At 49.9% G+C, this 15285-nt stretch overlaps 1 protein-coding gene across 1 annotated transcript; it reads right to left on the bottom strand.

Moving 5' to 3' along the window:
* Positions 1 to 260: 260 nt before the first annotated feature.
* On the bottom strand, positions 261 to 14130 carry LOC100193702 (uncharacterized). The gene is made up of 7 exons (NM_001358864.1): positions 13456 to 14130; positions 13167 to 13352; positions 12478 to 12590; positions 12210 to 12393; positions 12018 to 12115; positions 871 to 1336; positions 261 to 790 (listed from the first exon to the last, which is right to left on the bottom strand). Exons 1-7 carry the CDS (start codon positions 13642 to 13644, stop codon positions 563 to 565), a joined length of 1464 nt encoding a protein of 487 aa, NP_001345793.1. The 5' UTR covers positions 13645 to 14130; the 3' UTR covers positions 261 to 562.
* Positions 14131 to 15285: the final 1155 nt, after the last annotated feature.

Raw genomic sequence — 15285 nt, 5'->3', positions numbered from 1 at the left:
ACATTAGATTAGGCCATTAGGGGACACCGTCTTAATCCTGTATATGTTAGGTAACATCACTGCCTAAATTAGAAGCACGCATGTGTCTTATATAATCTTCTATATTTAACACATATAACCTTCTATCTTTAACATGACAGACTCATTATTGTGGTTGAAACCGGTGGATTACTTACTACCGGAGGTTCGGAGCTGAACTGCCTCGTTTTTCTAAACGCCATGGATCAAGTCATCAAGATCGATTAAGGATGCAAAAGATAAGAATAGACACCACTGTGTATCATTGTATCAAGTCTTGTACTAGATGGCACGTACCATGAACCGAACAACCTAAAACAACCATGTGCAAACAACCAAGACAAAGGAAGTGACACTGAGGCCCACTAATGTATCAAAGCCACGCGACACATGCGAGTCCAGTCTAGGTATCTCGGGTCAGTGAACTCACAAGCTGCTCCGCTGTGTTGTACACTCCTAGAAAGGCTGCATATAACAAGACGACCGAAACCACCCGGGAATGTCTCGGTTTACGGTCGTTAGCCTTTGGCACTCGCTCGCTGCTTCAGTGATGCGGCGGCGCCGGCAGCGGCGACCCGGGGTGTGGCTTCGTCGGGCACTGGTAGCACTTGGCGAAGAGCCCGAACGTATCGATCTGCTTGATGAAGTTGGTGACGCTGGCCCAGCCGCCGAGGCCGAATCCAACCACCAGCATCCACGCCACCACGAACGCGTTCAGCACGAACATCCCCGACCAGCTCGGCAAGAAGGACGGCGGCTTCTCCGCTGCGTTCTGTTGCATTGCATCCAAGAAGCGATGGAAAGTTAGCATGTACAGCCAGCAAAGACGACGGATCATATCGACACGCTTACCAATCTGGCGGACGCGGAGCGGTACGTGAGCATGTGGGCGAGGGCCGGGATGACGTAGACGGTGAAGCTGACGAGGAGCGCGCCGACGGCGGAGTTGATGGGCCCGAAGAAGGGGAAGATGATGGCGAGGAACCAGACGGGGACGACGATGGGGAGGCGGACCAGCGCGCGGAGGAAGACGCTCCGGGTGACGTGCATCCCCACCGCCTTCTCCCACACGAAGTAGAGCGGCGTGCACGCGAAGCCGAAGGTGATGAACTGGTGGACCAGCATCAGCACCACCGCCGCGTCGCGCCACGGCGTCCTCGGCAGCAGCGAGAAGGCGTTGGAGTGCGTCAGCAGCTGGTCGCCGAACGCCCAGTACATGGCCGCCGCCGACGGAAGCGTCAGCGTGAACACGTACAGCGTCGCCAGCAGGTAGATGTACTTGAACTTGCGAGGCTTCCACATCGCGTGCATGATCTCCCTGCGCGCGCGGGGCATCAGAAATCAGTGAGAAATTTAAAATAGAAAATGAGATAGAGACATAGAGTATATGCTGATAAAAAAAAGGAGAGTCCTTCACGTCCGCATCAGAGAGCGACATGCTCTGTGGCGAAACAGTTTTGTAAAGCCGCAAGTACTTGGTTCATTCATTATACAAAGATATCAGAAAACGATCTGGTAGCATGTAAAGCGAGAATCAGTGCATGAGATAAACGTACTAGACGCTCTCTTTTCCACCCATGCGTGCAAATAGTTTATGGACTTTTTAGGCTGATCCATTGAACGCTAAGCGCCATCACGTTGGGGAAAAGGGTAGTCACTACCGGAATCCGAGCCTTTGTCGAGTGTTGTATTCTTTGCCGAGTGCCTTTTGTCGGGCACTCGGCAAAGAAGGCTTTGCCGAGTGCCGCACTCGGTAAAGCTAGGCTCTCGGCAAAGAGCCCCTCTACCGAGTGCTAAACACTCGGCACAGGTAGGCACTCGGCAAAGACAAGTTTGCCGAGTGTAACGCACTCGGCAAACGGGGCTCTCGGCAAAGGGCCGTCAGCGGCCGTCCCAGATCTGACGGCCGTCAGTCTTTGCCGAGAGCCAACGGCTGGCACTCGGCAAAGAGGCTTCTTTGCCGAGTGTCCCACATGTAGCACTCGGCAAAGAACTCTTTGCCGAGTGTCATCTCTAGACACTCGGCAAAGTATATTTTTATTTTTTTGATTTTGTCTCTCCAACTTTTTGTGGTATGTTCCTACACTATGTAGACCTACATGTATCATTTGTGGACAATTATAACAGAGATTCAATCGTTAGTAGATTTAGTTCGTTTATTTGAATCTCTTAGGTTTCTACACATAGTGTCTCACAACTTTCTCCAAATACTCTAAAATTTTTATCATAGCCTATACATATGATATCATGACACGGGGACAAGTTTCATGATTTTCTGACTTTGTTTGTGTTTTATACAATTTTTAAACATGTGGATGCCAAGTTCACGGCCATGTTTAGTGAGCATGTTGCTCGAAGTTTCCGGTACGCTTCTGAAATCGGTCGTAACTTATGCTAAGTACCATGAATATCATTTTTTCATGCACGGTTTTCCAAGTTTCGAGTGACCTGCAGTTCAAATTTGAATTTTCCGAAGAAATTCAAATAAACGAACTAAATCTACTAGATATTGCAAACACTGTTATAATTGTCCCAAAATGATACATGTAGGTCTAGATAGTTTAGAAACATACCACAAAAAGTTTGCTGCTGAAAACAAAAAAAATACAAATGTACTTTGCCGAGTGTCATGTGGTTGACACTCGGCAAAGTAGGCTTTGCCGAGTGTCCCGAGGTGGCACTCGGCAAAGAAGTGAAAAGCAGTCTTTGTCGAGTGCCCCTGGATGGCACTCGGCAAAGGCGCCTTTGCCGAGTGCCGCCGATCTGGCACTCGGCAAACCATATTTTAAAAATAAAAAAAATCTTTGCCGAGTGCCGCATCGCGGGCACTCGGCAAAGAACATTAACTTAGCCAATCCGACGGCTTCTCCTTCTTCTCTCTCTCACTCACGCTCACTCGCTGCACGCCGCCGACGCCCGCGCTCGCTCGCCGCCGACCCCGCGCCCGTGCCCACCCTCGCCGCCGGCCAGGCGCCGCCCCCGGCCGCGCGCCCGCCGCTCGCCGCCCCCGCCCCCACCCTCGCCGCCCGCGCGCCCGCCGCTCGCCGCGCGCTGCCCGCGCGCCCGCCGCTCGCTGCGCGCCGCCCACGCCGCCTGCGCTCGCCGTGCGCCCGCGCGCCGCCCGCGCTCGCCGTGCGCCCGCGCGCCGCCCACGCCGCCCGCTCGCCGCTCGCCCGCGCGCCCGCGCGCCGCCCACGACCGCCGACGACCCCGCGCCGACGACCTCCACGCCGTCGACCGCTCACGACCTCCACCCCGTCACGCCCGTTCGCCGTCGTGCACCGTCCACGCCGAGGAAATAGGTATAAACTAATTTTCACATTTTAGTTGCTAAATATTGTCAAATAAATGTATATGTGTGGTTGTGTATTGTGTATTGTGATTGTGTATTGTGAAATAGAATTAGGTTTTTTGTGTGTGATTGTGTATTGTGAAATAGAGTTAGGTTTTTAGTCCTCACTTTGCATGCATTAGGTAAGTCTTCTAATTATTTATGTGGTTATTTAGGCATTAATGTATATGTGTGGATATGTATATGTGTGGATGTCAGCCATCGTGCTGCTACTTATATTTACAGGCTTTGAAAACCTCCCCGTGCAGGGGAGGTGCTGCCGGATTTTTTTGTTGATAGGCTTTGGTTAAATATGTTATAGGATGGAGGACCGTGAGTGGATGTACACGGGCCGTAGAGGAAGGAACGATGTCACCACTGAATGGATTAGAAAGACCGATGATTTCGTGGAACGGGCATATGGCGAAGCTGCTAAAGGAGCTAGTCTAGTCCCATGCCCGTGCAGCAAATGTGACAACCGGAAAAGAAAACCAAAGAAGACCATGGTAGAACATATTTGGAAGAATGGATTTACGCCGGGCTATACTCGGTGGTTATTTCATGGTGAAGCGCATCGTACGAGAGAGGAGGTGCTGAGACAACGTGTCGAGGATTATGACGCGGATGCGGGGGTAGCGGATATGTTGAACGACTATCAGGAGGCACAGTACACGGGAGGATGTATGGATGACGAGCCAGAGCCGACTGCAAAAGCGTTCTACGACATGTTCGACGCGGCACAGAAGCCCCTTCACGGCCAGACAAAGGTTTCTCAACTGGATGCCATTGGGCGTGTAATGGCGTTCAAGTCGCAGTACAGCATGAGTAGAGACGCATTCGATGGCTTGTTGACGGTTATTGGGAGTCTGCTTCCGGATGATCACGTTCTGCCAAAGAGCATGTACGAGGCACAGAAACTACTTCGTGCACTCAAGATGACGTATGAGCAGATTCATGCTTGTCCGAAGGGCTGCGTGCTATTTAGGAAAGAATACGCGGAGGCAAAATACTGTCCCAAGTGTAATTCGTCTAGGTTTATGGAGGTAGACTCTGGTGATGGACAAAAGAGGCAGCTCGACATCCCCTTGACAATCCTACGACACCTTCCGTTCGTACCGAGGATCCAGCGTCTGTACATGACAGAGGAATCCGCGAAACAGATGACTTGGCACAAAAATGGAAAACGATACAATCCTGACAAGATGGTGCACGCATCAGATGGTGAAGCATGGAAACACTTTGATGACATTCACCGTGAGAAAGCCGAAGAGGCTCGTAATGTACGTGTTGCGTTGGCCACAGATGGGTTCAATCCCTATGGAATGAGCGCTGCCCCGTACACATGTTGGCCCGTGTTTGTTATCCCAATCAATCTCCCCCCTGGTGTGTGCTTTCAAAGGCAGAATATATTCGTGTCGTTGATAATTCCCGGACACCCGGGGAACAAAATGGGCGTGTACATGGAGCCTTTGATCGATGAATTGGTACGTGCCTGGGAGGAAGGGGTATGGACGTTTGACCGAGCTACCAAGACAAACTTCAGAATGCATGTTTGGTACGAGTACTCCATGCATGACTTATCGGTCTATGGGCTATTTTGTGCCTGGTGTGTTCACGGTAAGTTCCCATGCCCAGTTTGCAAGGAAGCTCTCAGGTTCATTTGGTTGAAAAAGGGTGGCAAATATTCGTCCTTCGATAAACATCGACAATTTCTTCCTGCTGACCATCCATTCCGCCTAGACATCAAGAACTTTACGAAAGGTGTCATTGTTACAGACCGCCCACCTGCAGCGATGACTGGTGCCGAAATTCGTCAACAGATAGATGGGCTCGTTGCCAATAGAGAAGGTGGTTTTGTGGGATATGGTGAGCAGCATATGTGGACACATAAGTCTGGCTTGACTCGGCTCCCCTATTATGACGACCTGCTCCTTCCACACAACATTGACGTGATGCACACTGAAAAGAATGTTGCCGAGGCACTGTGGGCAACAATTATGGACATTCCTGATAAGTCAAAGGATAATGTGAAGGCAAGAGTGGATCTGGCAGCGTTATGTGATAGACCAAAACTAGAGATGAAGCCGCCAAGTGGCGGAAAGACATGGAGAAGGCCTAAGGCCGATTTCGCCCTAAGCAGGGCCCAGAGGAAGGAAGTACTTCAGTGGATCAAGATGTTGATGTTCCCTGATGGTTATGCATCTAACCTGAGTAGGGGGGTGAACTTATCTACTATGCGAGTCTTAGGGATGAAGAGTCATGACTTCCACATATGGATTGAACGGATTCTTCCTGCGATGGTTCGAGGCTATGTCCCTGAGCATGTCTGGCTAGCGCTTTCAGAGTTGAGCTATTTCTTCCGTCAGCTTTGTGCAAAAGAGTTGTCTCGGACCGTTGTTGCAGACTTGGAAAGATTGGCCCCCGTGTTACTGTGTAAGCTTGAGAAGATATTTCCACCCGGCTTTTTCAATCCAATGCAGCATTTGATTCTTCATCTCCCCTATGAGGCACGAATGGGGGGCCCCGTGCAGGGACGTTGGTGCTATCCAATCGAGAGATGTCTAAAGACTATTCGAAAGAAATGTAGAAATAAATGCAAAATCGAGGCTTCCATTGCAGAGGCATACATTCTAGAGGAGGTCTCAAACTTCACAACAACTTATTATGGTGACAAACTGCCGAGCGTGCATAATCCACCCCCTCGTTACAATGATGGCGACAATGAATCGAACCTTAGCATATTTCGAGGCCAACTCGGAAGCGCAAGTGGCTCGACCACCAAGACCCTGAATCATGACGAGTGGCGACATATCATGCTATACGTATTGACCAACCTTGAAGAGGTGACGCCATACATGGAACAATTTCTTCATGAATTATGGCGTCGATCAAGGGACCCCACTCCACAGGAATATGACGCTCTTCTTAGAAAGGGTGCGCGAAATGGATTGCCCGATTTCATTTCCTGGTTCAAACGTAAGGTACGTGCTTAGTTTGTAAAAGAGATACGTCTTTGAACTCAATTTAGCATCTTTTAACTTGAGAATACTTGCAGGGCCAAAGAGATCCGTCTATGAGTGCCGAGTTGAGACAAGTAGCCAACGGCTTTGCTTATAGGGTCAAGAAATATTCTGGGTATGACGTCAATGGATACCGTTTTCGCACAACACACTACGACCAAAGTCGGCCCAATCGGAAAACAACGTGTTCTGGAGTCTTTACGCCGGGGCTTGACAATGTCGATTATTTTGGACGAATTGAAGAAATATATGAGCTCAATTTTTATGGTTCCAAACCTCTTACTCCAGTGATATTCAAATGTCATTGGTTTGACCCTCAAGTGACGAGACGGACACATTCTAATCTTGGGATAGTCGAAATTCGACAAGATTCCACCTTAGCAGGAGACGATGTCTATATCGTGGCCCAACAGGCCACACAAGTGTATTATCTCCCATATGTGTGTCAAACGAAAGAACATCTTAAGGGTTGGGATGTTGTGTATAAGGTATCACCGCATGGGAGGTTACCTGTTCCTAACAATGAAGATTACAACTTAGACCCGGACACATATGATGGAGAGTTCTTCCAAGAAGATGGGCTAGAAGGGCGATTTGAGATAGACTTAACAGAAGCTATCGGAATGGACGTAGATATTGAAATGGTTGTTGATGAGGAGGATGATGAGGTGCAAAATGATAATGACTTAGTAATCCTTGAAGGCAATGATGAGGTTGCGTCTTCCGATGGTGTTGAGATTGAAATGCTTGATAGTGATGACGAGAGTTTTGATCCGGCTAACCCCGACACATATGAAGATTATTTTTAATCGATGTAATGTTATATGACTTTTTATTTCGCACCTGTTTTTAAATACATCTTTTTATATGTGCTTATTTGTTTACTCTTAATTGCAGGTTGTTGGACAAATATGGTGGGCGGTTTCCTGAGGAGGAGGAGGGGGAGGAGGAGTAGGACGGCGGACGATGCAGAGCAGGCAGCGCAGCAGCACGAGGCAGAGCAGGCAGCGCAGCAGCAGCCGGCGCCTCAGGACGACGACGACCAGCAGGACGACGACGACCAGCAGCAGGACGCCTCAGGTTTAGGCGGCTCTAGTTCGAGGAGCATCTACCTGCGAGGCCCCGCGAGTCTCCCGCCGCGTCCCATACTTCGGGACAGACGGCCGTTGATTCGGCCGGAAGGGGAGAGGTATGTAACTTTATGTTCTTCATTCTTGTTCATATTATGTGTTCAAAATCATAATATAAACTAATACTTTTTATTTATCACTTGGACAGGTCTTGGACGGTTTTGGATTATGCTGGGGGTCATCGTCGCCCCCCCAACAACATCCTCGGCCTGCTGTGCAGGGAACACTTCCCTGGACTTGTGGAGTACGCCGGAGTGACGGGCCCAGCCTTCACCTTCGACCACTACGCCGTCGCCCCCGATGCAGTAGACCGGGACGGCAGGGAATTCAATAACAAGGCGGAGCGGGTGAAGCAAGAGCTGTGGGTAAGTCTTAGTATAATATAAAATATGTCGCATTCGTTGCAAATTCTTGAAATAATGTATGGATACATCGTTTTTGTATGCAGGATTTCTTCAGATGCGATGCTGGATACGAGGCTAGGGCGGATGTGGTGGCCACCACGTGCTGTAAGAAGCTCGTCGTGGACATGCACTATGAGGCCCGCATCCAGGCCATCATCACCTACCACGGCTCCGTCCTTGGGGAGAAGGTGACCAAACCTCAAGCCCGAACCATGTCGTTGACCAGGGAGCAGTACCTGCAGGTAAAGTCATGCATGTTTGGTACCAGTACTCCATGCATGAATTTTATTTTATCTTCTGATATGCACTTTATGTGTTTACTTTGCAGGTGATTCCACATTGGTGCGCCGCACATCCTCTCTGCTGGGAGCAGATGGTGGATAGGTGGTGTTCGGCTGAGTGGGACGAGGTGCACACAGCTAGCCGGGAACGGCGTTTGCAGATGCAAGGGCCCTCGCACCACCAAGGCAGCCGGAGCCTGGGCCAATATGCCGAAGCATGGGTACGCCACCTTTTTATTTCGATATATAGCACTAAGTTAGATATTATTTCTAACTATCTCGTTGGTTTTCGTTGCAGTCGGCGTCACATGGTGGCAGGCCTTGTTCCACCTTCTCGGCCTATGCTATGGCCCATAAGGGTAAGGCGACGTCTGACGTCACCTACAACCCGGATGACGGGCCCGAGGCCTACACCAACCCTGCCGTCTACAGCCGCCTCCATGACTACACCGCCATGGCGCAGGAGGTCCATGGCCCAGACTATGATCCGAGCACCGAGCCTATCGACCCCGATGTGCTCATGAGGGTCGGAGGAGGCAAGAGACATGGGCGGTACTGGATTGCCGACGGGGCAATCGACTCGTCCTCCACTCCCACTCTGTCTCAGGTGAGAGCAAGGAGCACTGGCTCGAGCCCAGCCATTCGACCTCGGCACGACAGCTCACAGCATCGCATTTCACAACTCGAGGTTAGTGCTTCTGTAACTCGTCCTTCCTTTAGTTATATACCTAGTCTTTGAGTTACTATAACGTTGGCTTGTAATATTACAGACCCAACTAGAAGAGATGGAGGCGAGGATAATGGCGGAGCGGGCGGCGGCTGATCAGAGGATGGCGGAGATGTTCCAGTACATGCAGAGCCTTGGCGCCGCACAGGGCATCGCTCCGCCACCTCCATTGTTCCCCCCAGTTGACCCTACTCTCTTCCACACTCCTGTGAGTACCAAAATTGTAGTTAGATGTTTGTAATGCATCTGGTATAACACATGCTATCTCTTCTTTGTGCAGGGCCAATCTGGGGCGGCATCCAACAACCCTCCGGAAGGGTTCAGCCCAACGCAACCCCGGCCAAACCGCCCACCTCCATGAGTCGTTGTTTTAGACTTCACAACTTATGTATAATACTTATGTTTCTGTTTGATACTTATGTGAGAGCTTGCGACGTTTGAGACTTATGTTTGTGTTGAACACTTATGTTTGTGATGGATATTTATGTTTGTGGTCACGGTTTTATGTTTGTGTTGGCTATTTATGTCTGTGATGATATCTGTGATGTATATATGTGATATATATGTGATATCTTCTGTTTGTGTGGATGGAAAACAAAAAACAAATAAAAAAGGTACATACTGGTCACTTTGCCGAGTGTTACACTCGGCAAAGAGGCTCTTTGCCGAGTGTCTGGGTCATAACACTCGGCAAAGAGCACAGACCTGGGCACCGGCTTAGGTTCTTTGCCGAGTGTTATGCGCTGGCACTCGGCAAAGAGGTCGTCTTTGCCGAGTGCCAATTGGTACACTTGGCAAAGAGCCTGACATGGGGACCCTCCCTGGCGGCCTCTTTGCCGAGTGTCCCAAGTGGCACTCGGCAAAGAAGGCGGCTTTGCCGAGTGCTGCCAGGAGGACACTCGGCAAAGATATCTTCGTTGCCGAGTGTCACCTTTGACACTCGGCAAAGCCGCCGTCTCCGTCAACCGGCGACGTAACGGTCGCTTTTCTTTGCCGAGTGCACCCTGACACTCGGCAAACATCTTTGCCGAGTGCCCGACAAAAAGTACTCGGCAAAGAAGTCTTTGCCGATGTACTGTTTGCCGAGCCTTCTTTGCCGAGTGTTACACTCGGCAAAGCATTTGCCGAGTGTTTTTAAGGCTTCGCCGAGTGCTTGCGGCACTCGGCGAAGAGGTTGATTCCGGTAGTGAGTGCTTCTCCTAGTCATTGTATTTTGAAAGAACGAGACATGAAGAATCTCTCAAAACTGTAACAACATCATGGAGCTGGATCTGGATACGCCAGTCAAATTAGCAGTGGGGGCCCGACAAATATGGCCAAATGAAGCAATTATCGACTAAACTAAACACCTAACATCCACCCGTGGTGCTACCATGGAAAGTGTCGTATCAGTCTGAAAGCATGCAAGATTTTGGACCTACAGCTTTTTTCTGATAAGCTTTTCCAAGAATATTGGTGTAGAGAGAATCTGACTGCAGAGATATTATGAGTATCGTATAGATTACGTGTGAAGAAAGATAAAAGCGTTTATAGGGTTTAGAATGTAGAAAGTGTCAGTTTCCAACTATCCCAACGACTTGGTTGATTCTATGTTCACGTTGATTTTGAACGGTTTTAAATAAAGTGATTCTCATAGAAACATGTTAAAATATTGAGTGTTTGTCGGTCTGCAGCAGTTTCTAATGGTCAGTGGCTAAAAAAACCTGAAACAAAAAGGGTTGGCTATGTATGGCCCCGATGGAATTGCCAAACAAGCAGTCATTCACATTCCAAGTGTGGGGCTAAATTGCCAGAGCAGATCATGGAGACTTCCTCTCCTCCACTAACCAAAGGTTATCACCAATAAAACATAGATCAGAATCACGAGGCACTGTGTTGTCGCAATCCTACACAGACCTTATCACCCTCGCATGGGGGGCAGCATGACGGAATTAGGTCAGCTGATGTGAACTCCGCACTGCTTACAACATCATTGAGCTGGATACGAGCGCCTCCAGTCAAATTAGCAGTGGGGGGCCGACAGATATGGCCAAATGAAGCGATTATCGACTAAACTAAACACCTAACATTCACAAGTGGCGCTGTCATGCTACACTAATGGAAACTGTCGTAGCACTCTGCAAGCACAAGAAAGTTTATGTATGGCCGCCTGATGGAGTTGCTTCAGGCAAGGCAACTCTAATCAGAGTCGCTAACTGTAAGGCTATCTCTAACATCCTCATCTGTCATTTGAATGTAAACAGTGTAGTCTATAATGCAAAACACAGTATTTTATACAACCATATACACAATATATTGGCCATAGCCTAAGATTGGCAGAGAAGCAGGCATTCGCATTCCAACAGTGCGGGGTTGGACTGTCAGAGAGTAGGCCATCGAGACTTCCTCTCTCCAGTGTCCACTAACCCACTAACCAAAGGTTATCACCAATAAAGGATAGATCAGAATCAGGAGGTACTGTCATATGTCGCAATCCTATGTACAGACCTTATCACCCTCGCATGGAGGGGGGCATGCAGTAGGACGGAATTAGTTCAGCTGATGTGAACTCCGCACTATCTGCCCAGCTTCTGGAAACAACAGCTTGCTTACCACTACAGAAAGCAGCTGGATTTCCAAGGTAAAAGGACTCCATAACAACCGGACAATCCATCAACGGCGTGCGCGTGCAATGTTACCTATCAAATTCTTGCTGTAATCATGACGCAGCAAAGGTCATCATAAAGGAATGTTCACTAGGTAGGGACAATGCATGGCGGATGGTTTACTTAGCATTAGACCTTGGATAGGGAAATGTAGTAGGGGGTTGATCACAACTTCACAAGAGCTTAGTTGGTATGCTGCATTTCCTTGTCTGGTCTGGCAGCTAATTGTTTGAAAGACAATAATAAAAGTGCCTTGCCTTCCATTCCACCAGCCGTGAATCTCTTTCGACTACTACTTGGGACGATCTGCCTTGACTCATCTACAAGAATGTTTTATTTCCTAAAATTTCTGGCTTGGATACTGGCTCAGTTGCCATTGACAGTACGGTTATATATATATATATGGTTGCCGCATTGAGATTAGTACAGAAAAGGGTCGGGTCGTTTGAAAGTGTGCTCACACAGTGATCGCGTGGCCGCCGAAGGTGTAGAGGATGTTGGTGGCGCCGGTGAAGTAGGGCACGAGCTTGCTGGGGCCAGAGTGGGTGACGCCTGGGACCTGTCCGGCGCGCCGACACGCGGAGGGACAGTCAGTAACACTGGTCGAGACGCCGCCATGAATTGAATGAGCGACGGGGGCCGGGGGGGCTCACCTGGCCGTGGACGGCCGCGGCGATGGTGAGGTACCAGGCGGTGTAGGTGGTCATGCCGAGGCCGAGGAAGGACCAGACGCGGTAGTTGTGGTACGAGGGGATGAAGACGGTGGTGGCGCAGCAGGCGCCGAAGATGTACGTCCACGTCCGCTTGTCCAGCCGGTCGTTGATGTAGTAGATGTTGCTGCGTGCCAGTGCCATTGCCACTCTACTAGTATATGCAGAGATGGGAGGCAAAGAAAAGAAAAAGAAAAGAAACCTGACTCACCTTGCGCAGGCGATCAGCTGGATGACCGTGCCGAAGAGCAGGAACGTGCAGTTGAACGCCAGCCCGGCCGCCTTCCAGTACGGGCCCAGGAGCCCGTCCAGAACTTCGAACCACTGGCCAACGGCAGTTAATTCATATTGTTCAGTTCAGCTGGGTATTTGAATTCCTGCTGCACTACTTAGACCAACTCCAGCAGACTCCCTCTCCGTATCCCTAAAACGCGCGGCCAACACATTCTCTCTCCTCTCCGTATCCGTCTCCGTTTCCAGCAACACTCCCTATCCCACTCCGCATGCAGTCTATGACACCTGGGGCCCGCCAGCAGGCGCACGCGCACGCAGAGAGCTGCGGAGAGGAGAGAGAAAGTGTGGAAATAGGGAGCGCAGGGACACGGCGTCCATTTTGCGGAGAGGGATACGGAGCCTGCTGGAGCGCGCAATAGTGCCTCAGACCGTGCAAAATGCGGATGCGGAGTGGTATACGGAGTGTTGCTGGAGTTGGTCTTACTCATTGCTCTCTGTCTCTGCCCAAATTAAATTCCAATTCCCGGCACCCCACCCGCGCAAAACCATGTGCCGGGGAAACCAAACTGAAAGAAGTCTGAAACGGTTGCGGAGGTGGGGGCGAGTGGCGTGCGCCGTGGGCTGGGCGGCGGGGGAGGAGGACGACCGACCGACCGACCGACCCACCTGGATGACGTGGTTCCTGAAGCTGACGCCCTCCTTCTCCTTCCGGGTGCGGTACTCGACGTAGAGCACGCTGATGAGGTAGGCGGTCCAGCTGCCCATGAGGCCGTACCAGACCTGCAGCAGCACGCCGGAGAGCATGCCCAGCTGCGAGAACGAGTACGGCAGCGTCAGCAGCACCTGCGCCACCTGCGGACGAACGCCGAAACACGCCACCGCGTGAGCGCGCGATCCTCCATGCGACGTTACTCTAGCACACCGGCCGCAGCTAGCGTGCCGTGCCCGTGCGTACCTGGTTGGAGGCGCAGCTGAACCAGGCGTCCCAGACGGAGCCGCCGTGCCACAGCAGGCTCTTCATGCTGACCTTGCCGCCGTCGCGCTGCTGCTCAGCGTCGTCGCCCATGGCGCGCACCTCCTCGCCCTTGCCGTTGCCGACGACGTCCGCCACGATGGCGTCCTCCGCCTGCTCGCCCGTCGCCATCCTCGCAAGTCGCAACTGAACCCGAAGCGCCGGAAGCTCGTTTTGCTGCAGAGGAGCACAAGGACGACGCGCGCCTAGCTTGTCGCGGAGCTGGGGAAGTAATAGCGGGCGGGGGAGCGGGACGTTGGCTGCCAACTGCTGCTGCTGCTGCCCAACGCGCCGGCGAAATTTACTGCGCTGCTGGCTGCTGCTGATGCTGAAGCGTGGAGGGGGGGAAAAGACGGCACGCCCCCGGCGCTTTCTTGCAGGCAGACAGGCAGGCGGCGCGGGAAAGAAGAGCAGCGCCGGAACTGCAGAACTCGCACAGAGCCCGGAATAACTCCGCCGCGCGGTTTGCAGGATCTCGGCTGGAAGCCTGACAGCTCTCCCGCTCCGACCTCTTCCTGAGTCGTGACGCAGAGAATTTAGGTGCGAGAGGGAAGCACATGACACTTTTTTCTTATAGCGATGGAGAATGGAGACCCGCCGTCGATGCCCCCCCGCGCGGTTCATTCCTGGGCTTCCCTGCTGGGTGCTGGCGGCTGGCCCCTGCCATTCCATCGTTTACTTTCTCTACTGGCTGCCAGCCTGCCACAATGCATCTTTGTTCACCGGGCTACTGCTCACTGGCGTGAGCCTTGCTAGTTTATCTTTAATCATCTTTTTTTTTTATCCAAAACAGTAGGGGTTCAATCCCCTGCTATGCTGTATTGCAACAACAACAACAAAAAACGAGTACAAAGGGAGCCTAAAACAACAATCACGAAACAAAAAGGTTACAAAGACGATGAGAAGGACTACATATAAGCTTTAACCATCCTTTCATAGCCAACTCTGTGTAAGCTTATTGGTTTCCTTTTAAAAGAACTGTGTAACTCAAATGAAATGATGAAGTCATACGTGGAAAATATACAGCAGCATCTTATGTTAATTTGGTTTGGTACATTTATACCCACTAGCAAATATGTAATTTGATATTATTGTAACAAGATCCCCAACTTATTGCGCAATTATTTAGGTATGTCTGGACTAATTATAATGAGCGAAGTATCTTATGTGGGATTTAATTTAGCTTGTACATCCTTATTTTAATTAAATCAAATAAATTCTATAACAAATGATAAGTACAATAAAGAAATAATCCCATGCTGTAAATTGGTTAAAACTGACTTAGCTTAATTAGATAACTATTTTATGTATATCAGTTTTGAGTTTAAGAAAGGTAGAAGGTAAATCATCTCTCCCTCTCATGCTCGTTCTATGTGGGGTCAGGATGCGCGCGACCTTGACCGGTTAGCTAACTAGACCGTCATATAAGTGGTGTGGCTCTAGCTAAGATTTTATATATGTCCGGATGAGAGAGAGGTGAGAGAGTGGGAGTAAGGAGTTGTTTGATTTCTAGGTTATAATTTTCATTTCTTTTATTTTATTTTATTCTAGTTACTAAATTGTTAAATACGTATGGAAACTAAGAGGGTGTTTGGTTTCTAGGGACTAATGTTTAGTCCCTTCATTTTATTCCTTTTTAGTGTATAAATTGCTAAATATAGAAACTAAAATAAAGTTTTAGTTTCTATATTTAGCAATTTTGGAACTAAAATGGAATAAAATCTAGGGACTAAACATTAGTCCCTAGAAACCAAACACCCCTTAAAATATAGT

The sequence above is a fragment of the Zea mays genome, chromosome 6 (genome assembly GCF_902167145.1).
Source record: "Zea mays cultivar B73 chromosome 6, Zm-B73-REFERENCE-NAM-5.0, whole genome shotgun sequence".
NCBI classification, from domain to species: domain Eukaryota; kingdom Viridiplantae; phylum Streptophyta; class Magnoliopsida; order Poales; family Poaceae; genus Zea; species Zea mays.
This window is presented reverse-complemented; position numbering and strand designations above follow the sequence as displayed.

Bases quoted from the DNA above. Each gene is read 5' to 3' on its own strand.
- LOC100193702 (NM_001358864.1), bottom strand. From the start codon at position 13,644: ATGGCGACGGGCGAGCAGGCGGAGGACGCCATCGTGGCGGACGTCGTC. The intron at 13,353-13,455 runs GTACGCACGGGC...GTTCGTCCGCAG, and splicing joins TCAGCTGCGCCTCCAACCAG to GTGGCGCAGGTGCTGCTGAC. The intron at 12,394-12,477 runs GTGAGTCAGGTT...ACTGGCACGCAG, and splicing joins CAGCTGATCGCCTGCGCAAG to CAACATCTACTACATCAACG.